The sequence below is a fragment of the Gopherus evgoodei genome, chromosome 2 (assembly GCF_007399415.2).
Source record: "Gopherus evgoodei ecotype Sinaloan lineage chromosome 2, rGopEvg1_v1.p, whole genome shotgun sequence".
Taxonomy (NCBI): Eukaryota; Metazoa; Chordata; order Testudines; family Testudinidae; genus Gopherus; species Gopherus evgoodei.
In genome coordinates, this window is record NC_044323.1 from 275026733 (window position 1) to 275051099 (window position 24367).

Consider the following 24367-nt stretch of genomic DNA (forward strand, 5'->3'; position numbering starts at 1 on the left):
ATTTAAATTTATATTTTCTTTAGATTATTGTTGTTCTTTCCCATGCCACAAATTTCTGGATGAAGGCAGGTACTGGGGTCCCTCTGTGTTGATGTATGGCAGAGCAGACAACTGAGTAAGACAGATCAGTTAGATTCTGTTAGCGTGATAAGCCATACAAGTGATGCCAAAGTGTGTCGGGGGGGAGGGAGATGTAATTTTTCTTCAAAAAAAAAAAAAAAAAGACGAACAGACCTCTCGGGTATCAATCTGCAGTAGGCACGATTCACTGAGGATAGGGTTTCAAACAGTTTGGGGTTTCATCCCTTACCCATTTGTCAGATCTGGCCAATTTTGATACTGTTGTAGGATGCTGTATAGCATAGTCCCATTTCTGCTGTCTTTCTCTTTTCTCCCAGAGTTATGAAGATTTTCCTTATTGCTTTTTAAGGAGAGGTTTCTTACAATTTCTGATGATGTGAAGAAATACCTTTCTCACGCCCCTCATATTCTGCCTGTTGGAGTCAAAGGCACCTCTCATCTTCTCTGTCACATTGGTTGCAGTTGCTCTTCTCTGGGTTTTGGCTTTGCTTTGTGCAAATGGGCAGTATCCCAACTGCATGGGAAATTTCCACTCTGCTGCTTCCTCTGGGGAGCCAGCTTAGAGGGAGCACTGTTCCTCAAGCAGATAATTGTGGGGAGGGAGCCCCAAAGTAGAAATTAGGAGGTGCAACTGGCCAGTGGTTAGGGCCACAAGTGTTGAAAGTGAGGGTATGAAGAGGGGCTAATGCCCACTTCTCAAGAGGCTCAGCGTTCAGCAGGTAAAGAATTTTGATTCTTGGTCTGATCAGTCCTAGGCTAGAACAACTCCTGAAGCCAGGTCTACACTAGAAACCTTTGACAGGACAGAAATGTCAGATAGGGGAGTGGATTTTTTTTTTTACATTTCTATACCCACAAAAGCCCTACTGTAGATACAGTTATACTGGCATGAAAGTAGTTTTGCCAGTACAACTTATTTACCTCAGGGAACTGGCATAAGCTATGTCAGTAAAAGCACTTTTTTGCCAGTATAAGCTGCATCTATGCTGGAAGGATTTCCTGGTATAGTTACACTGGTATAGCTATACTGGCAAACCTTTTCTAGTGTAGATCTGGCCAAAGCATTGGTTCATTTTTTGCAGACTGCTGCATTGTATGGTTCTTAAGAACTCATCAGTGGCCCCGCTCTTGCCCTCTGTTCAGTGCCTAAGGAAACAACTAAGAAGTCTGGGGCTTTTTCTCACATGGATGCACAAAATCAGTTGACACTCTGTCCCCAAGTCTGGCTCTGTGGAGCCATTTTCCTATTTAAAAAGTCATTGTGAGGGGGAAGTTGAGTTATTCTGACCCAGAACTAAGCAGTAACAAAGCCGTTCACTGTAGCCACTCATGCAAATGCTGTAATGGATTTTTGAGAAGATATATTTAAAGGAGCAGGTCACTTTTGACCTGTACAGCACCAGCTCAAATCAGTTGTCAGTAGCAGGGCCAAGGAAAGATGCTTATTACTACACACACACACACACACACACACACACACACACACACACACACACACACACACACACACACACACCTGTGTGTTTAGAGACAAGTGATTTCATTTTTAACCTTTGTTGTCTTTAGCTTTAATACCAGGATTTTGTGTTCTAGCGTGGCGAGACAAAAAGGAAATATGGCAGCCCAGGTTGAGGGGGTGGGGGTGCAGGAAGGAGGCCAGGGTTTGGCTGTGTGAAGTCTATATTTCATCCCCATGTTCAGATGAGTCATGTATGCTTGGCCTGAATGAGTCACTGGTCTAAGGCCTCTCTGCCTGTTGTGCTCGCTGAGGCCTAGTTCCATGGCTCCTGTGGTGGAGCACCAGTAACAACAGCTCATCTCTGCACCCCCACACTGCCTGAGACTGCTTCTGTCAACAAAAGCAACTGAAAGGAAGGTCAATGGATTCCCAATGATAATGAAACATAAACAACAAAACAGACTAGGTTGTGGTGAGGGAGGCTGTGCATGACTAGGGCAAAAAAAAATAAAAATCCATTCTTGGCAAAACACCATTGGCTTCATACCAGGGATGAATTTGGCTCCTAAAAATCGTAGTATTTTTGAAAAATTAAATGAAGGCTGTGAGATGAGGTTTAACTTTTTTGTTTTCTATGTAGATTTGTTTGTTGCTGTAGAACAAAGCTAGGCTGTAGCTGAATGAGTTTGGGGTTTGTTTGATTTTAAATCATTACTAGTTACAGAAACAGCCATCTGTTGGTACAATGTGGTGACTCATGCCAGCACAGTGGTTCTCAACCAGGGGTCCAGGGCCCCCTGAGGGGCCACAAGCAGGTTTCAGGGGGGCCACCAAGCAGGGCCAGCATTAGACTTGCTGGAGCCCAGGATAGAAAGCCGATGCTCACTGCATGGGTCTGAAGCCCAGGGCCCTGATCCCCGCCACCCAGGGATGAAGCCAAAGCCTGAGCAATGTGGCTTCATGGAACCCCTATGATATGGGGCCTCAGGCAGTCACCCTGCTTGCTATCTCCTAATACCAGCCCTGGCTTCTGTTTGCAGAAAGCCAGTTGTTGTGGCACAGGTGAGCCATGGAGATTTTATAGCATGTTGAGGGGCCTCCGAAAGAAAAAGGTTGAGAACCCCTGTGCTAGCAAGTTGGTATTATTCCTTAGCGGCTGATCTAGTTAACTTTTAAGCACAGGAGAGTCTGAGGTGCCCATTTCAGAGGAGCAGAGGCAGAATCATTTAACAACTCTGTCAGAAGACCCAACAAAGCTAAAAGCCATCTTTTGTGGGCTTTGATGTCCTGACAAGATGCTTCCTTTTGAAAGCTCTGAGACACTTGTGTTATTTTCTCTGACATTCCTAGTGAAAAGCTATTAAATTAGATGTGGCAGCCCCTCCAAATTCATATGGTGTGATTCTTTGAGATTTGGCATATGTGATCTTCATTTGGTATAAGAACTGACTGGTAGCTTCAGGGTCGGAGGGGGCTTCTTAACAACTTTATATTAATTTATCCCAAATGAGACGTGAGCCAAGGTATTGGAGGGGCAGGCGCCATGGACATCTGAATTCACAACGTCTCTACACTTTGGCAGACATCCCATTGAGGAGGTCAAGTGCTGGAGAGATGTTTTCCTCACCCTGACAGCAAAAGGCAATGTATGCATCAGCTGGTTTGAGATGCATCTTCATGGGCTCTAGAGACTTGTGCCCTATATTTCCTCCTCTTGCAGGCAGGCCATCTCACGTAAAGGTCAAGGGGTCAAAGTGGTTTTCTGTGCCATCACAGAGATCTCACTGATGTCTGAGACTGGGGAGAACTTCTGTGGATCTTTTCCTGCAAGTAAACACGGATGATCAGACTAGAGTTTTCTTTTTACAGATCTCTAAAGGGAAGCATCCGATTTGTCCTTAATTTGCACATAGGGTCACAACTTTTTTTGAGCAGAAAAACTAATTCTTAAAAATAAATTTACAAACCATAGGTTAAAAGGAAAAAAAAGTCTTTCCACATCATTCTCCGTAAAAGCTATTTGAGACCATGCCCAACTGGAGCCTTGTACAATTTTTAACCTTAATCACAATCTTAACTGGAACAATGTCTTGCTTTCTTCTACATCTATCTATCTATCCATCTGTCCGTGTAGCTATTTATAATGTACCCATCATTGTGGTATCTCAGCTCCTCCACTCTATCCGAGCATTCTCACATGCACACGTTCAATAAGTCTTGTTTTGGCTTTGATGCCTCTTAGATTCTCTTTCTGTTGCTGATTTTACCACATGGTTCTTTTAGAGAAAATAAAACAAAACCAAAATAAAATAAAACATGTTCTTAGGGAGGCACTGTTGCCTAGTGGATAGAGCACTAGACTTTGGAATTGAGAGAGCTGGGTTCCAATCCTGTCTCTGTCACTGGCGTGCTCGGGGACCTTGGGAAAGTCACTTCATCTTTCTGTGCTTCAGTTTTGCCACCTGTAAAGTGAGGATAATGATAATGCAGGGATAATGCACTTTGAGCTCTGTGGCTGAAGAACTAGATGGTATTATTATTTCAAAGTGGTGAAGTGAAAAGTGAGAAAGGGAGATGACTAAAAACCAAAGTGGCCTCTTTGTCTCTGTCTGTCTGTCTGTCTGTCTCTCTCTCTCTCTCTCTTTTAATCTTTATTTTAGAACAAGAATAGTGGAAGCTTAGAAATAATTATAAAATGGTTCTGCAGTTGTATTTCATTGTGTGATGTCTGGATTTTGCCATGGTATGGAAACTGAAACATATAAGAGGAATTATTTCAGGGAAATTCTATGGCCTGTTATGCAACAGATCAGACTAGATCAAATTGGTCCCTTCTGGCTTTATAATTTATTAATAAACTGACTGTGATCACTGCAGTATAAAAATGAGTTTCTTCTATGAGCAAATTTGAATTTGTTCTTTTTGATGGAATAATCTGTCACATATGAAAGGGGGATGAGGATAGATGGTCTTGCATCCCCCAGCACTTTTCTAACAATCTCCCAGCACCACCAGTGGTAGCAAAAGATTTCACCGTTGCAGCATCTAACCTAGCTCTGAGCAGATTTAGGCACAATGGTAGTGAAAATGGATGAGCCCTTTTTACTTCCACAAAACAACTGTTGCTACCAGTGATGCTCAGTGGAGACAGGGGCCTGCAGTAAAAATGGTATGTGACCATGTAATTAAAGTCTGTATCATAATGCACATAATGCAACCTGAATTCGGCCCCCTGGTGTGAACTCTTCAAATAAAAAGAGATCTCTTATATGAGTCAATCCAGATGTGTACAGTACCCCAATGTATCGCATCAGACTCTGCAAGGCTTTGGGATATGGACAGCATTATCCTTTCTGGTGTACAGTATTGGTGCTCTCAGGTCAGAGGAGCGTGGAATATAATAGCCCTGATTCAACAAAGCATTTCAGCATATGCTTAACCTGAAACACATGAAACAGTCCCATCTCTATTAATTGAAGCACCTAAAGATGTGCTTAATTCCCATTGAGTCCCAGTGGGACTTAAACATGTGCTTAACATTAAGCACATCCGTCAGTGCTTTGCTGAACTGGGGCCAATATGCATTAGCATACTTCCCCAGCATGCCAAAGCAATGTCTCTGTTAGGATGTAGAACAGAGCTGTCCATACTAATAAAAGGTGATGAGAGGAAGCTGACTGTGACCAAGGGTATGGCTGCACTACAGGATTATTCCAATTTTCCAGAAACCGATTTTTGTAAACAGATTGTATAAAGTCGAGGGCATGCGGCCATACTAAGCACATTAATTCGGCAACGTGCATCCATGTACCAAGGCTAGTGTCGACTTCTGGAGTGTTGCACTGTGGGTAGCTATCCCATAGTTCCCACAGTCTCCCCCGCCCATTGGAATTCTGGGTTGAGATCCCAATGCCTGATGAGGCCAAAAATTTGTCGTGGGTGGTTATGGGTAAATGTCGTTAGTCAATCCTCCCTCTGTCAATCATTTTGCACCCTTTTCCCTGGATTGCCCGAGCAGAACTGTGGGATAGCTACAGATAGCTGCAGTCAGTCGCCCCTCCCTTTGTGAGCGTCCATTTGATTCTTTGGCTTTCCAGTACGCTTGTCTCAGCTCCTTAAGTTTCACGCAGCACTATGTTGAGTCCCTGTTGTGGCCTCTGTCCATCATAGCCTTGGAGATTTTTTCAAATGTTTTGGCATTTTGTCTATTGGAATGGAGTTCTGATAAAACAGATTTATCTCCCCATACAGCGATCAGATCCAGTATCTCCCGTACGGTCCATGCTGGAGCTCTTTTTTGATTCTGGGACTGCATGGTCACCTGTGCTGATCAGCTCTCCACGCTAGGCAAACAGGAAATGAAATTCAAAAGTTCACGGGGCTTTTCCTGTCTACCTGGCCAGTGCATCCGAGTTCAGATTGGATGGAATAATGGTGCCAGTGCCGAGGAGAGCTTCCTGCTGCGGGAAGTCAGGTCCCTGCTTTAGAGCCCCATGAGAGTTGCTTGTAAAGTGCAGGGGCAGTTAGAGTTGCCTGCTCTCGGTGCTGACAGCACCAAGGGTAAAGACCCTACAGGAGATTCTTTCCCCTCTTGAGTGTCTCTGAGAGGAGACATTAGGGCTTCCTGCCTCTTCACGTGAGAGGGTGAAGCCGGGCTCCCGGTCGGTTCTGACCTGGGAAGGGAGCTGGTTTACTGCCCTGTGTCCAGAGCGGTAACAGTGGTGCACTGTGGGATAGCTCCCGGAGGCCAATACCGTCGAATTGCGGCCACACTAACCCTAATTCGAAATGGCAATACCGATGTCAGCGCTACTCCCCTCGTCGGGGAGGAGTACACATATCGATATTAAGAGCCCTTTATACCGAAGTAAAGGGCTTTGTTATGTAGATGAGTGCAGGCTTAATTTGGTTTAACGCTGCTAAATTCGAGATAAACTCGTAGTGTAGACCAGGCCCAAGACAGCATGGATCTATGCTGAGACGTCTATTATATAACAAACAGCATCTTCAACTGTGTTCTCCTCCACACTTTTGCTGTACCATTTTAATAATTCACATTTAGTGAGAGCCTTTTGTGCCCAGGTGCTCCACACTGTGAAATATAGGGAATCGCTTCACCCACCACTGAAATGCAAGCCCTTTTGGGGCTGGAATGCCATAGCTGTTTAATAGTGCACAGTAACCTTGGATAGGAGAACACTATATCCAGTTAAAACTGCCATGCAATGTTATATCATTATTTAATTTAGATTTCTCCAATGTCTCTGCTAGGCTCTGGACTCCTCCCAGCATTTAAAAACATGCAATTAGAAAATTTAAAATATTTCCATACAGGACCTTGATCCATAAATTCTCCAATTAATAGTCCCCCTACAAAAATAAAGACCCTCTCCTACTCATCCGTACGTCCCCTTCCGTATATCCTCCGTCTATGAACTCTGGCTGCCTCATAGTAAAGATTAGTTCTGCAGCGTGCACAGAAGTTTACAGAATCCAGGCTCTGACAGATCAAGGAAGGAAGCAAATTGGAGTTAAGGATCCATCAAAGAAAACATTCTGTCAGTAGGAGGCTTCAGTTCAAGTGCTTGTCTTTGCTGATCACTGGCAACATTGCATAAGGAGAAGAGTCAGTCAACTGAGTTCCAAACCATTCAGTGTTTTATAACTTAAAACTAGCACCTTGAGCTCCACCCAGAAATTTACATGGAAGCAGTTCTCTGGTGTTATGTGTTTCTGCCTGATGCACCACACACCAAGTGGGCAGTCACATTCTGCACTAGCTTGAGCTCTTGAGTGGTCCTAAAGTGAACCAAACCCGGCTTTGATTGTGAATTAAAGAAATGCCTTTGCACGTGAGTGAGATGCACTTTCAGGACCTGAGCCACTAGAAATGTGAATAGCATTTGCAAGATTTTTAAAGCCTATTTCTGAAGTAGCATCACCTGAGTTTGAACTAGAGAGTTAAATCCATTGGCATGGAAGCCAATGGATGCAGTTATTTTGAGTTTATACCTGTGTAACCAAGAGCAGAATTTTGATCTTTTTTGAGTTTGACCTGGGTTCCAGCAGTGCTGAGCGTCCATAGCTCCATCTAACTTCAACAGGAACATCAAGTTCTCAGCACCTCTGAAAAATCTGCCATTATTACCTAGAAACAGATATTTTCAGAAGGTCTTTATGTCCCTTTAACTCCTCCATTTACTTACAAGTGAAATTTACACTGACATCAATATTTTGGTTTAGGTACATTAAGTTGTTGTGACACTTAAATTCCGTCCCCTTTATCGGCACAGAGATATCATAATACAGCTTGTGTCATTTTGTTCTTGTTTGCTATTCTACTGACTGCTGTTGATGTCATGTTCTTTAAAAAATAAAACAACTTAAAAAAATCCATGCAGAACATCAGGACTTCAAAATTCTACAATATGTGAATCCAATCCCTGGAATAGTTAAATAGAGCTAAGGAAATCCTTCAGAAAAATTCAATATATAACTTATAGTTTTATCATAACACGAGTAGGAACAAAGTACAGTATGGGTGGGTGGATGTGTGTGAGAGAGAGAGAAATGGGCCTTCTAGAAATTTCGGTCATTTTTATTGATTTTCAGTGAAAAGCGTTCTTTAAGAAAACGTTATTTATATCGCTGTAACTTGTAGCATCTTCACGAAGGGCTGATGCAGCAATTTGCTGTCTTTTTTAGCCTCGTCTAAATCAAGACGTAGCATTTCGAAATTGAGTGGCTGTGTATAAAATAAATACTTGCTTTGCCCTAGGTCTCTTTTTTTCCATTCTGCATGTACCAACACAAATGAGACTACCATATATCTTTTTTTATAAATCACCCTGGATTAGTAACCACACTCATTCAGTAGCCATATACTTACTATGCAAGCCACCGTATGAAGTAATTAAGTTTTATATAAAACACATTCAGTTTTAAAATTGTAGGCTTAAAAATAATGTTAATAGAAGCTACAGCTTCTAAAGAAGGATATATGTATAAATACTGTGTATCTTCTTCCTTGCCCAACTAAATTTGTTGGCTCTGTATTGGGTCTTAAACATTATGTCTGATCATCTTGACTTCTGTTCCAGTGCCTTTTTCTACCTTTAATGAATTTTTCATTCTGAGATGCTCATTTCTTTTGTCAACTGGATCCTGCCCTTGAATTAATTGGGAAAAGAATATTAGATGTTCTCATGCCTTGTAACACATGAAGCAAACCAGTGTTTTCACATCCGTCTACTATAAGGAAAAGAGGGTGCTCAGCATTATCCAGGGTTGAATCCTAGATGCATGTGTTTTGGGGGCTGACCTTTTTTTTTAAAATGCATTATAAATAAGAATCTAATTGTGTGTTTTGTTTTGCAGGTGTAATGCAGCCCAGTATGTTTGGGGGTTGGAGCTGACGATCACAGATGGCACTTAAACTGTTTTGGAAACATACCAGGCCATAACATTCAAGGAAAATCAGAGCCATTAGAGAGGGCTTCTTTGGGTTTGTTCCCCCAAAAGAGAGTCACTGTCTGAAACAGTTGCACACCATAATAGGTGCTATGGCTAGCAAAAGAAAGTCAACAACTCCATGTATGCTGCGATCACCTGAATTAATGGAGCAGGCTGTTCCTGAGGATGGAGAAGCCTTAAAAGAAAGAGGTGCTGGCACTCCCCAGCAGGATTCTAAAGATGGCTGGGCTGCTGATACAGAAAACTCTGTAAAAGAATGTGAAGTGATGGATGGAAAAGCCTCAGTTGAGAATCAATCCAAGAAACCCCAAGGTGGTTATGAATGTAAATACTGTCCTTATTCAACACAAAACCTAAATGAATTTACGGAGCATGTTGACACACAGCACCCAAATGTAATCCTCAACCCTCTCTATGTGTGTGCTGAATGTAACTTTACAACCAAAAAATATGATTCCTTATCTGATCACAACACAAAATATCACCTAGGAGAGAATAATTTTAAACTGAAATTAATCAAACGCAATAATCAGACTGTGTTAGAGCAATCCATTGAGACAACCAATAATGTTGTCACTGTCACAAACAGTGGATTAGAAAATGCAGAATATGATGAAGTCCTTCATGGTGAGATCAATGTAAGTAAAACTCCAATTATGAAACAGGGAAAGCCTAAAGTTGAGACCAAGAAGGGTCCCAAAAAGACAGAAGAGGGAGGTATGGAAAACCATGTTGATGGGACCCTCCCCCGTGTCATTACAGAAACCACTGAATCTATTGCTTGTATCAACGGAGCTGACCTTCTTCATGATGTATTGGCGCATGTTATGCCCTCTGTACAGCTGCCACCAAATATCAACCTTGTCCCCAAGGTTCCGGTCCCTCTGAACAGTACCAAATACAACTGTGCACTGGACACTAATGCAACCATGATCAATTCTTTTAATAAATTTCCTTACCCAACACAAGCAGAGCTGTCATGGTTGACAGCAGCATCAAAACATCCAGAGGAGCAAATCCGAATCTGGTTTGCTACCCAGCGTTTGAAGCATGGAATAAGTTGGTCACCAGAAGAGGTAGAAGAGGCAAGAAAGAAGATGTTTAATGGAACCATCCAGTCAGTGCCCCAAACCATCACTGTCCTGCCAGCTCATCTGACAGCTGCAAAAATGCCACAGCCAATTATCCAAACAGCTTTACCTTGCCAGATACTCGGCCAGACTGGACTGGTTTTGACTCAAGTGTCAAATGGATCAACAGTTTCTTGCTCACCGATTACACTTGCTGTTGCTGCTAATCATGGACAGAAACGGACAATACAGACCTTGTCAGGTGCCCCAGAAGCCAAGCGTCCACATGTAGTTCATGTGCCTGAGGTCTCACCCAAGCTGAATGCTGCTCCATTGACACCAACAAATGACCGAAAAAAGACCAAGGAACAGATAGCAGAACTAAAGTCTAGTTTTATCATGAGCCAATTTCCTGACGATGCAGAAGTCTACAGGCTAATAGAAGTAACCGGTCTCTCCAGAAGCGAGATCAAGAAATGGTTCAGTGATCACAGATACAGAAGTCAAAGGGGCATTGTTCACATCACGAGTGAATCTATAGCAAAAGATCAGTTAGCCATTGCAGCTGCCCGGCACGGGCGTACATACCACACATACACAGATTTCACACCCCAGAGGTTCAAAGAGAAAACACAAGAGCAGCTTAGAATTCTTGAAGAAAGTTTTCTTCGAAGCTCTTTTCCAACCCAAGGAGAATTGGACAGACTTAGAGTGGAAACCAAGCTGAGCAGAAGAGAGGTTGATTCCTGGTTCTCTGAGAGGAGAAAGCTAAGGGATAGCATGGAACAGGCTGTCTTGGACTCTATGGGATCCAACAAAAAAAATAAAGATCAGAGACTTCATAATGGTACAATAAGCCCGGCTGAGCTGCTGAATAGTTCCCAGCTACCCAGTTCTTTGTCTGAATCCGAATCCTCCACAGCATTTAACAAAAAAAACCAAGAGCAGATTCACTTGCTGAAGAGCACATTTGCAAGAACCCAGTGGCCATCACCCCAGGAGTATGACCAGTTAGCAGCTCAAACTGGGCTCATTAGAACTGAAATAGTCCGCTGGTTCAAGGAGAATCGATCCTCCCTAAGAACTGGGACATTAAAATGGATTGACCGATACCAACAGCAGTATGTTGTGGAGGGTCATAATGAGCAAAACCAGAAAAAGGGATTAAAACAAAATGAGAGTCCAAAGAACAGTAACCAGGTGTCTCGGCAGCATTACCAGGAGCACAAAAAGCTGAATGAAGAGAATGTGGGCAAACTAGTCATGAGATCAACAGAAGACTATGAGCCACCAAAAGACTCTTTGTTAGGCAATCAAACTGAGGACAGATTGGAATGCAACAGCCAAGATGGCCACGGTAGTGAGGAAAATGAGGATGCTGGAGATGTGAACTGGGTGGAGGTGACAGTAGGGGATGATGATGCTGTCTCGGACTGTACAGACAGCTGGAGTCAAACTGCACCTGAAGGCCAAGCTGAGTTAGCAGATTTTGATTCTGAAAGTGTATCTGGAGACAATTCCCATATTTAACAGGTAACACTACCACTGCCCTGTTAGTCTGACCTAGCCTCAGTCCTGAGTGTCAACAGCCCCTTTTTAATTTAAATCCCAGGAGTGCTTTCCTGGTGCATGTTATGTGTCTACTGGATTTCTGAGCACAAGGGAGGCTTTCCTGTCTTCTGTAGATTAAACTAAATATTTAATATGGGAGGTATTGGGAACATTTTCTTTGTTTGTTATATTTTTGGTGTATGTCATGTACTGGATAAGAGAAGATGCTTGGAATAACTCATTAAGCTGAAACACTCTCCCTTTAATAGACCTCACATAACCTCTTCAGAGTTTGATATAAAGCATGCCGATGAAGCCATACAAAGAAAAAGTAGGTAACCATAGTTACTAATATCCATGTTGCTCACATAATGATCATCTCCAGTGAATAGCGGCCATGACTATTTTTGCAACAGGTCAACATGGATCTTGGCTCAGCAGCAGTCTGCCCTGCTCAGAGAAGAGGTCGAGATGTTGCCTGGGCCCAGTTCAAAAACATTCTTTTGTTACTTGCAACAGCAAGTAACAATATGTTGAGCCAAGTGGGAACAGAAATGACTTGTGCAAATGAGCTCTCTTCCTCCTGCAGATGAGGGGACCTTTTTAATGTTAAACACACAGGGACATGGGGCACTGTATTCTAGAAGCGCAGGAATTACTCCAGTCCAAGGCTTGTATGTGGGTTAGCAGCTTTTCTTCACAAGAGTCTCACTGTAAAAGTGAACTGCAGGGGATTTGCTAAGAAGATTTCTAATTGTAAGCTCTCTCTGTGTAAAAGGGAGTGTGGTTTGAAGACTTGGAACCAGCTTCTAGTCTCAGTTATACAAATGTAAATCTGGAATAATTCCATTGATTTCTTTGGACTTCAGTGACTTCCTGAGTTCATTGAAGTTACTCTAGATTTACCCTCGTGTAACTGAGGTAACTGAATCTGTTAATGGAATCTCCTTAAACTACTCTCTCCTTAGTCCATTAGACAAATAAAGTAGCATGTATGTGTTAGAAATTTATTGTTAAATAACACCTGTTTTGCAGTTTATTAACAATTTTCCATTGACCTACAATAAATGCAAAATGTGCAATTTCTAGCAAACCCAGAAAATTCAAAGCTATGACTGATGCTTAGCACTGTCTACACTAGAAAATTGTGCTGTTCAGTTGAATTGAACCACTGTAAGCTACCCATCCTGGCTTAGTGCAAAGTCTTCAGCATGTCTACTTGAAGCATATTTCCAAAAGTCCCCAGCACATCACTCCTTGGTGATTAATCTGAAGATGTAACAACCATTTTGAAAATAATGCAGATTGTTTAAACTATCATTTTGTAAAATTAAATGGCACCAGTATGGCAAAAAATATTTGTAACTAAAAAGGCCATCGAGATTGCATGCAATGCACCATATTAAAAAAAAATTGTGCATTAAATTTTCAGAAGCTGCAATAGTTTAAAGTAAGAAAATGATCCTGAGCACAGGAGATGATGCATATTGCACAGGGTGGTCACTGATGGGGCTAGAGGTGCATTGTGGGACTGTGCTGGAAGAACTAATTGCAACAGTGCAGATGCAGTTGCCTGTACTTTTAGTCCGCACTACCACTGCAGCAATATAGGATTCATTGATCCTTAGACTTGTTCTGAGAAAGAGTATTTGCAGTGGTGCTGGTAACACTGGTACACCATTGCGACAACTTTTGCATGCAGAGATAGTCTTAGTGTGATGTGTTCAGAGACTTTTTTTTAAATATAAAACATATTTTAACATCTGTTAAATTTTAACTAGTTTATCTTTTTAACAAGGAATTTTCATATAAAGACTAGTAAAATGAAAGTACATTTAAGGAAGAGTGATTCTGTCATATACAGGTTTGGGTTAACTTTCACCTATTAGATTATTCAAGAAATGAAGACTTCGCCATCTGTTAATATCTTCATTTCTTAGCACATTGGCCCCAGTGCTGGATAAAAGCCTGAAGCCTTTATCTATTTTGTTTTCCTTCATACAAATCTATCACTTCAGTACTCAAAATGTGAGCCCATGCCCTCTAGTGGCAGAATGTGAGGTTCTTCTGACATGCTTGGCACTATTTGTTGGTATGTTTGCCTAAAAGTAGTGCGCAGCTTGTACTCTTCTGGCTCTGGCAACCCCTGAAATATCACTGCAAGCTCTTGGAGGCACACACAGAAAATCACAGAATATCAGGGTTGGAAGGGACCTGAGGAGGTCATCTAGTCCAACCCCCAGCTCAAAGCAGGACCAATCCCCAGACAAATTTTTTGGCCCCCTGAAGGATTAAACTCACAACCCTGGGATTTAAGAGGCCAATGCTTAAACCGCTGAGCTATCCCTCCACAGCAGAACATTCATCTCATCTGCTGAACACATATGACTGATTTCAAATTGGGAGGAAAAGAAAATAATTGTTCATTTTTTCCACGAGACAGATTGTTCTAATTTTCTTCTTCTTTTTTTTTTTTTTTAATCTTTGACCCCTCTTCATAGCAGGTTTTGTACAACTTGTATTAAAAACTAAACCTAAATTTTGGTCCTAACTCACCTAATGCCGGACCAGATTCTTTTCTCAGTTTAAAGCAGTGCAAGTCCAGAGTAACTCAATTAAAGTCACTGGAAGTACCCTGGTTTTTCCCTACTCAAAATATGTCTCTCCAACAACCCACAACAGCACTATACATCAGTTTAAGACAGAAAGTGATGATTAATACTGTATCTTGTGAAAGTGGAGGAGGAGTCTTGCTAAGCAGAATATTATTATCCAAACTGGAATTTGACTAAAGGATTGACTGTGAGGGGAATTAATAATAACAATAGATGTCTAATTATTGATTGATCATTGCTTAGATAGTGTGATACCTTCTTTTCCTAATGTGATTAGATGCAATTAAATTGAAAACTAGTTAAATTTGGGACTGAGTAGTGTTAATGAACTTTGAAACCTACAAAAATTAAATAAGATTCCATAATCTCAGTGCTTTTTCTCATACTCAGGACGTCAACTGAAAATGAGTGATTTTTTTTTGTTAATTTAACAATAGCACTTTAGAAATCCACTCCCAGATATTACTTTAAACTAAATGTTTTCAGCATCCATTTTTTATACTTCTATTATCTGCAGAGTTCATGTCAAATTTCCCCAAAAATTGATAAACATTTCACATATTTCTTAGGTTATTCTTAATGGATAAATGTAATTTGAGTAGGTCCTTAAATTATTAGTAGCTATATAGTGAACGTTTCTTTAGAGAATGAAAGAGAAGGGGATTTTCAGAACCATTTGGCATTCCCCAAACTCTACTCCCAGTGAAGTCAATGGGAGCTTTACTGCTGACCGATTTCAGTGGGAACAGAGCTTGGTCAATACTGAATGCTTTTGAAAATTCCACCCATAGAATATAAAAAGATTTATTATTAAATCATATACCATAGAATCACAAGACCTGTACCCTTAAGGAGCCTACAGTTTAAGGGCAAAGAATTCACTCCTGCCAGGTGCTGAGTGCCTCCTGCAAGGTGCATTGAAGACAATGATTTTGAACGTGCTCTGCCTCAGATTAGACCCTTAATCCTACTCACAGTTATGTCAGTGGTCCTGATTCTGATATGATTTGCACCACTTTTGTATTGATGTAGTTCCGTTGACCTCAGTTTACAATTTGTGCTAGTAAGACAAGCAGAATTTGGTCCTAAATACAACACAAATATGGGCAGGCATGAGAGTGGGAATAGATAATGCCAGCAAGGTTAGTAATTACTGCTGGTTTTCTTCACACTGCTGTCTCCCACTGGGGCGGTCCCAAGATCAGTTTCTCTCCGAAGCAGGGCTTTTTAGTTTCAAAGACCACCAGTACAAAGATGTGGGTTTTCCCCTTTTCTGACAGTTGCATGAGCTTGCTGTTTAGATCTGTTACCATCGCCTATGACAGGGATCGGCAACCTTTGGCACGCAGCTCTCCAGGGTAAGCACCCTGGTGGGCCGGGCCAGGTTGAGCTGGGCCAGTTTGTTTACCTGCTGCATCTGCAGGTTTGGCCAATCGCAGCTCCCACTGGCAACGGTTTGCTGTTCCAGGCCAATGGGGGCAGCGGCTAGCACATCCCTTGGCCTGCGCCACTTCCCGCGGTCCCTACTGACCTGGAGCAGCGACTCCCAGCCAGTGGGAGCCACAATCGTCTGAACCCGCAGACACAGCAGGTAAACAAACTGGCCCAGGCCACCGGGGTGCTTACCCTGGTGAGCCGTGTGCCAAGGGTCGCCGATCCCTGGCCTATGAGAATCTTATTCCTCAGCTGCTGAAACACTTCCATGTGCCTTCTTTGTTCTCGGCAGTCCATATTTCCACCACAGTCTTCTCTGCTATCTCACTGCAGGGGTGGGGCAGGGTGTTCCTTGCTTGCAAGTGAGTCAGGCCCAGAGTGGTGCTTCACAGACATTTACCAAAGGCAACCTGAGAAGTGCTTAGAAGGAAGTTTCCAACTTGCTGTTTGCCAAATGTACACATCACTTCGTGCGTTCAGCCCCTGAACTGCACAGTGCCTGCTGGTGCCCTCAGCTTCCTTTGACTTCAGTGAGAGTTGAGCACACTCAGCCTGTCACATAGCCTGGCCCAGCTCTAGATGGGTGGTTGGTTTGGTAAAAGGATAGTTGCAATATTGGGGTTTCCCTCCCTTTTCATTCAGGTTCTCATTTCTTTAGGGATTTAGGGCTAGATCCTAAAAGGCATCTGCCACTGGCACTATTGATGTCATTGCATGTTGGAATAAGGACTGCAGGGGTGGGCCCTAAGTGCTTGATTCTGTTCCCACTAAAGTCAGTACAAGTTTTGCCACTGACCTCAGCAGGGGTTGGATGAACCCAAAATGGTCTCGAATGGCCTGTGGGTTTGATCCTGAGATGCTGAGCACTTACAACTCCCACTGAAGTCAGTGCGGCTTTTGGTGCTCAGTGCCTCTCAGGAGCAGGGTGTAAATCCCTCAATAGATGAAACAACTCAGCCTGATACAACATTTGCAAATTCCAATTGATTTCAATGGGAGTTTTGCTAAGCAAAGACAACAGAGCCTGAGAATTTTTTTACCACCTGTGTGTGTGCACCATTACACACTAACAGACTGGGTTGCCCTGCACCCTGAATGATGAATGGTGCTCTCAGAAAATAAGACTAATTGGCAATATTAACAAAAGGTCTGGAATGAATGACTCGCGCAAAGTTTTTAAACATGCTTTAGCACAATGGTGTTTGATGGGTTTTGAAAACTGTACAGGATCTGCCTGACTGTCACTACTGGACTCACTTCAGAGTAAACTGATGTTTGCACTTTCACCCAGACTCAACATTTCACTAATTTTCATATTTCAAAACAAATCTCTACTGTAAGAACCTCATTGTAAATTGCTTCAGTTCATCCCCATCTGAAATGCCATGAGAACTCAGGGTGTCTTTTAGTTTGTCGAGAGGTTTGTTAAATCCCTGCTTCAAGAAGAGTCTGTTACTCATGAGGCATTGGGGCCAATAAATCACAGGAAAGCTAGCAAGAGAGGGTAGCCCTGAAACTATGTGACATAGAGGGGCCTGATTCTTCATTACCTTGCATTTTGTGTAATCACTGACATCTTGTTCAGAACAATAGTGTATTATACCCACTTCACAGAAGCGTCAGTGACTACACAAGGTACAAGCAGTGACGAATCAGACCCTCCTAAATCATACAGATTCAGTGAAGAATCAGGCCTATTTTATGTTAGCATTAGAAATCTGTATGGGGAAGTATCAGTTAAATGCTCTGTAAAACTCTGGCACATTGGGAAGGCCTCAAGGTACAGTTAATGTAAAATATAATAGCACTATAAATGTGAAGAGGAACATTGACAGTGTGAATGTGTGCTCATCATTTATTTAAAAAATAAAATATTTCTCATTTTTTATTTTTGTAGGGATGTCCATCCGTCATGCTGTCATGATAATCAAGGGGGAAAACTGTCTCTGAAAACAGGATAACCGTCTATTTTCCTACTTGGGACATGATAACCAATATGTTGCAACTCTGAGTCGAACCATGCTTGCAGAGGCACAGTGAGAAATACCGTGGAGCACTGATATGGAATTGTTTGTAGTGCCAAAGTCCTACTACCGCATTAAAGAAGAAAGGGTCCTTGTACATAGGTTTCTCCCTAGCTTCCCTTCCCCTCACCCTCCTCCTCTACTGGAACTGATTTGTACAAAGTGGGAATTTTGTTACCTTTTTAATTGGTGCAAGTTACTTTTTCAGATCATCCCATTGCAAGGTTTGGGGGCTTTTTGTTTTTAGAATTAGTAACCACTATATCTGCTTCGGTTTTAAAATATTAAAAATTTGAAATTTTCAATGTGATGCATCAGTAGCTGATCCTGGATTTTCACCCCAATGACGGTTTACATTTCAGCCCACCGAATGCATCAAGGGGTTTGTGGTATTCTTGCTTGTTCAACTTTCTTTGAAAAACAAAAACAAAATACCCGCTGCTGGCTAAATTATTTAACTCGCCACATTTCTGTGCAATGGAGGGGCAAATCTCCTTTCCAACTGTTGTATCTCACCCTTGCCCAACCATCAAATGCCAACTAGAGCCACAGACCTCTGACGACCTTAATAGCACGCCTCTGTCTTATTTGAGCACCTTTTTTATTTCCTTTTTACATGCATTACAACCCCCAAAAGGAGTGACAATGGGGAAATGAAGATTCTTCGTAAATGAACTTGTTCATATTTCTTTAGTCAGTACAAAGATGAATTATATTTTTTTGTCTGCCCTTCAGCTTTAGATATTGTAGTGCACAACATACGTTTCTTTTAACCCTGGCCACTAAATTGTTAGATCAGTTCTAGATCCCTGAGTGCACTTTTTTCAAATAGCCCTAACCTTTTTATTTGAGAGTGAGCCAGCACGCATGAGAGAGAGCTGGTAAAAATGTTGCAATCTGACTAGTTGTCTTTTGGAGACTTTTACCATATTTCAGTACACTGCACAAATATAATTCTAGGGAATTTGAATAAAATCAACTTTTCTAACTTGTTGCTCATTTGTTGTAACTCAATAAAACAAAGACTGAACCTTTTTTGTAACCATTTCCTCTTTTTTTTTTAAATTTAAAATCTCTGCACTGTGGATGGGAGCTAAATACCTTATTGGTTGTGACTAGTCATTGCTAAGTGTGGCTTTTACTAGCCACCTGGATGGCACTGGAGTGGCAGAGGCTTAAAATGGAGCCACTTCAAGCTAGCTTTCTTATAACAAGGTTGTTTAGTTAATTGTTGAAAGGGATAGATGGTTTGGGAATTAATTTCCATTGTCCCTCTGTTTACTTAAGGCTAGTTTGTGCAATCCTTACTCTCCTTTTGGTGAGCACTTGCTCACATGAGTAATCCCATTGAGCTGAATGGGTCTAACCGCATGTGTAAATTCACTAATGTGCAAGTGAAAATTGCAGTCTAGTCTTTATATAGCATCTTTGCTTAGGGCCTGCTCCCCTTGCAGTCAACGGGAAATTTTAAAAATTGACTCCAGTGGGGATTTCTGGGCCCATAGATACTGCAGCAATGGAATGCTGGAAAGGAATTTCAGACAGCTCTCTTTTATAGGTTAGAAATTGTAACCAAAATTAGTTGCCACTGCTTACAGCTTTGTTTGTTTGAGGGGACGATTGATGCTTTTAACTACCATTTTGCATTGCTTGATAATAACTACTTAGGAGCTTAAAACTGAAATTTGATTTCTTCTGTTGTGTTTGCAGACAAGATTTTCGGGCTCAGTTCTCCTTTCTTTTAACCAGCAACGTTCTTATTGATTTCAGTAGGAATTTTAGGGAATTTAAGGGCCATCTTTTTGTTTGTATCACATCTAGCACATTGGGGTTGGGGGATCCATTACTGGAGCTCCTACATCCTATACTCCTAGGGAAATTCTGTGCTACTGCGCAATGCAGAATTTTGCCGAAATTAATGTGCACACAGAATTTCCTTTCCCCCACAGAAATGGTCAGCAGTGCTGCTGGCCACCACTAGGGACCACTGGACCCTGCAGAACCCACCTTGCACATAGAAGCTCGTGGGAGGGAGAGGGTGCTAGAGGGTCCCTGGCAGCTGCAGTTCCCAGCATGCCCTATGGGAAGGAGAGGGCAGCATGCAGGAAACTCTGTGCAAGCCTGAGACCGAGCATCAGGCTGTTTCTCCCTCTGGATCCCTGGGCTCTGGGGCAGAGGGGAATGGGAGTTTGGGCAAGGGGGGGGGCCTGCATCTGGGCTCTGGGGGGAAGGATGGGGTACAGGTATCTGGGCTTGGGGGCCCCCATGATTGGGCTCTGGGGAGGAGGGGGTTTGGATGTATTGGTTTGGGGGGCTTGCAGGTGTGCTCTGTGGGGGAAGGGTTGTGGGTGTCTGCCCCCCCGGCTGGGCTCTGGCTGGGGGAAGGGAGCAGAGAAACAGGAACTGGGTTGTCAGAGGGGTTTCTTTAACTCTCTGTGTCTGAGGGAAATTTTGTGTGTCTGTATTGTTACAGGCATACTTGCTGACAGGCATTTTGAAATAAATTACCAAAATAATTGAAACTGGTGTGATGACGTAGTGTTATTTTGACAAACAAAATTTGCAGAATTTTAAAAATATTGTGCACAGAATTTTTATTTTTTTGGCATAGAATTTTTAATTTTTTGGTGCAGAATGCCCCCAGGAGTGATACTACAACAATACAAATAGTAAAAGGCGAAAGATTTATACGATCTGAAGAGAAACCAGAGTATTACTAATACCATCCTCAGGTCCTTTAATTTGTTGTTGCCTGGTTGGTTGTCAGTGGTGGGTTGCTGGCTCTTTTCCTCTGCAGCTAATCAAAACAGTCATGATGCAGCAGGTTAAAGTACCTTGTCAAACTCTAAAAGCAACTCTAAACACTTCACACAATGCACTGTCAACCTGTGGAACTCTTTGCCAGAGAACGTTGCGAAGGCCAAGACTATAACAGGGTTCAAAAAAAGAACTAGATAAATTCATAGAGGATAGATCCACCAATGGCTATTATTCACATGGGTTGAGATGGTGTCCCTAGTTCCTTGCCAGAAGCTGGGAATGGGCGACAGGGGATAGATCGCTTGATGATTACCTGATCTGTTCATTCCCTCAGAAGTACCTGCCATTGGCCACTGTTGGAAGACATGATACTGGACTAGATGGACCTTTGGTCTGACCCAGTATGAACGTTCTTATATTTTTAAGGTTTTAACATGAAAAACTGCTTCTGTTTGCTTTTTAGCTTAAAATGGATTTCTTGCATATCCCAGTTCAGCACAATAAATTGTTTTACTGCCCACATGGATGCCTGAGCAAGATTACAAAGTAGGTTCTTAAATCAAACCCGTCAAAAAAAAATTGTTTAGTTCATCATGAAGCCCTGGATACATTTCTGTCAGATGATAAATACCAGTGTGTAACAGGAATACCAGATGTGCTGTACTAATCTTCAGGGACTGCTTGGATTTGGGATATTGGACTAGGGCCATCTCATTACAGACTAATGGAAAGAGTCCATTAACATCAAGGTCTGTCATTCACTTTAAGTCTAAGTTTGCCTCTGTGGTGTACTTTGACACTTTCTCCATTGTTTATTACTTTAGATCATCATCATCAGCTAGGGTGAGTCTTGAGTTATAGAAAGCTCTGTGGGCCAGATCCTCAGCTGGTGTGAACAGACCATTGATTTCTTTGAAGCTAGACTGATTTACACCAACTGAGCTGACCTTAAGGATGGAAAGAATATGAACACCATGGATCCCAAATTTCACCTGCTTTAACTATATTAAAAGAACATTATTAAGGCTCCCAAGTCAAGCACTACGAAGTTAGAAGATGCCAGAATTCACGTTGCCTATGCAACCTTAACTCTGCCATCTTGTGCACACATATTATGATCTAGTCTTTAATTACATGATCACATGCTATTTTTTCCATAGAACTTCATTCAGTCCACAGGATGGACAGTGCTTATTGAATGAGCAGAAATTCAATATTTTGTTTTTCCCTAAGTATTCAGTGTGTGGCGCTAGACTTTATTTGCTGCAAACTATTCAAACCCTACTATGCAAATTTATTAATTTCCTCGTGGGCTTTTCTCTGGCGCTCATCACTTTAATATCTGGTGCTTCACAAGTATTAATGAATTTATTTTCACAACACCCTTGTGAGGAGAGCATGGTATTATACCACAGAGGAGGAGCTGAGACAGAGAGATTAAGGTCAAAAGTTTCTAAGAGTTTTGGGTGCCCAGTATGAGTTGTATAGAACCTGATTTTTAAGAGTACTTCGCATTATATAGTACTTAAATTTTCAAAGCACAACTCCCATTGACATCAGTTGCAGCTATGAGTGCTCAGCAATCTGCAAAGTGGACCCCAGGATCTCAAGTCAGGCACCCAGAAAATGAGGAACACACAATTTAGTGCCCAGCTGTGAAAAGTTTTGGTTGAAAGTGACTTGCCCAGGATGACGTAGGCACTCTGTGGCAGAAGCAGGGATAGAATTAAAATCTCCATAGGAGCATTTGACTGCCTTAATCATGTGACCGTCCTTTCTCTTCCTGCAGTCCCTGCCTGATTCCCTACTCACCTTTCAACCTGAGACCAAGTTGCAGGACCTGCTGCCACCAAAGGAGGGAGAGGACTCCCAGGGGGCCAATGCTTTCCTTTGGTCCAATGGCCCACCGGGGCTATCAGCTGACAGCTCCTTCATGGAGGCATGAGCATGTACCTGGCACAATTCACAGAATTCCCCAACACTTGCCCCTTTTCCAGCGAGAGGGAGACCCTGGCACACCTAGAGGTGTCAGGTTGCAGTCCCTCTTCTGGCTCTTCCAGAACCTCTTACTGAGGTTCCCTCTGCACTTCTCTCCACACCTCCTGATCCTAGCACACTCTATCTGTAGTCCCACAAATTTGCAAGACTGCCTCATCAATCTCCTGGCGCTGGCCAAGATGGCCATCCATCGCTCCAGGAGGAGGAAGCTTGTCAGAGGGGTGTTCTGCGACTGTGGCGCCTATTTCTGGTCTCTTACTCGATCATGCCTCTGGGCAGAGATCCTCTAGGCAGTGTCCACTGACTTCCTTGATACCTTTAAGCACCGTTGGGGGTTCTCTCTGCTCAGTGTTCCCTTTTGGACACCTGATTTTTGCCCAGTGACCTTCATTCCTGTCCCTGTTTTTTCATTCATTGTTGCCAGTAATCAATTGTTCCGTAGAATCAATGGTTCCTTCCCCATAATTGAGGGGAGGGCCTTTAGTTTTGCGCAGGCCTAGACCTACCTGTTCCAGTACTTTCAAATAGGACTCACCTCTATGAAAGAAGGGTCTTGTGTAATCTGAGGCAAGTTGTGCTACCCATCTCAAAGCACCCTACCATGCTCAGCACCATTGTTTTTTCCATTTGTCCCCTATTCAGGAAATATAATAAACTGCAGGCTCCAAATGTTGCTTGTCTGTTTTTCGCAAGCATCAGTCTGTCCCCTGTCTGTGTGCCTCACTCTGCTTGTTACGCCTTGCAACTCCTGGATGTCACACAGTCTGGGTTCTTGGCCAGCTGTGAGCTCCATTTGATTATGTCCCTCTGCTGCAGCAGACCTGATGTGCCAGTTCACTTGGCAGCCCAGACAATTTTAATGAGCGTTTAATTTCTGTAATAGTATTTCTTTGGCCCTTCAGCCCTCTGAATCTGATCCGTCTAGGTTGCTGTTGCTCTCCTAAGTGCTCTGAAGCCTGTATAGGCTAGAGTTGCCAGGTGTCCAGTTTTCATCCTAACACCCGGTCGAAAAGGGACCCTCTCCCCAGCCCTCCCCAGCCCTCCGAAAATGAGTGAGTGAGGCTGGGGGAGAGCGAGCGACAGAGGGAGAAAGCATGGCATGAGCTGGGTGCGGCCTCAGAGAAGGGGCGGGGCAGGGTGTTCGGTTTTGTTTGGTCATAAAGTGGGCAACCCGCTCAGTAATGTTGTTTTTAGTTAAAGAGTACTTCCCACATCACAGACAACTCTGAAAAAAAAAATTGTGTGGCTTATCTTCCCTCAGCCCCTCTGATGGACTTGTGTGGATTCACCACCTTCCTCAAAGAAGGAAGGCCTGTTCCACTGTCTGACACCTTTAGGGTGACCAGATGTCCTGATTTTATAGGGACAGTTCTGCTATTCAGAGCTTTTTCTTATATAGGTGCCTATTACCCCCCCACCCCGTCCCGATTTTTCACACTTTCTATCTAGTCACCCTAGACACCTTCTCTCACCCACCCCCTTTCACCAGTAAGGTGACATCATCACGGCTGCAGGCAGAGGCTGCTAGACACTTAGGCCTGGTCTACACTACGCGTTTAAACCGATTTTAGCAGCGATAAACCAATTTAACGCTGTACCCGTCCACACTACGAGGACCTTTATATCGATATAAAGGGCTCTTTAAATCGGTTTCTGTACTCCTCCCCGATGAGAGGAGTAGCGCTAAAATCGGTATTACCATATCGGATTAGGGTTAGTGTGGCCGCAAATCGACAGTATTGGTCTCCGGGCGGTATCCCACAGTGCACCACTGTGACCGCTCTGGACAGCAGTCTGAACTCGGATGCACTGGCCAGGTATACAGGAAAAGGCCCGCGAACTTTTGAATTTCATTTCCTGTTTGGCCAGCGTGGAACTCTGATCAGCACAGGTGACCACGCA

At 42.8% G+C, this 24367-nt stretch overlaps 1 protein-coding gene across 2 annotated transcripts in view; it reads left to right on the forward strand.

The window, feature by feature from the left end:
* ZHX2 (zinc fingers and homeoboxes 2) overlaps nucleotides 1–18742 on the forward strand; it is a 119112-nt gene extending 100370 nt beyond the window's left edge. For both annotated transcript variants that reach the window (XM_030553769.1, XM_030553768.1), the window contains 2 exons: nucleotides 8918–11616; nucleotides 17581–18742. In XM_030553769.1, the coding sequence (XP_030409629.1) occupies nucleotides 9103–11613 (2511 nt within the window). In that variant the 5' untranslated portion in view covers nucleotides 8918–9102 and the 3' untranslated portion in view covers nucleotides 11614–11616; nucleotides 17581–18742. The remainder of the gene's footprint in view (nucleotides 1–8917; nucleotides 11617–17580) is intronic.
* Nucleotides 18743–24367: the final 5625 nt, after the last annotated feature.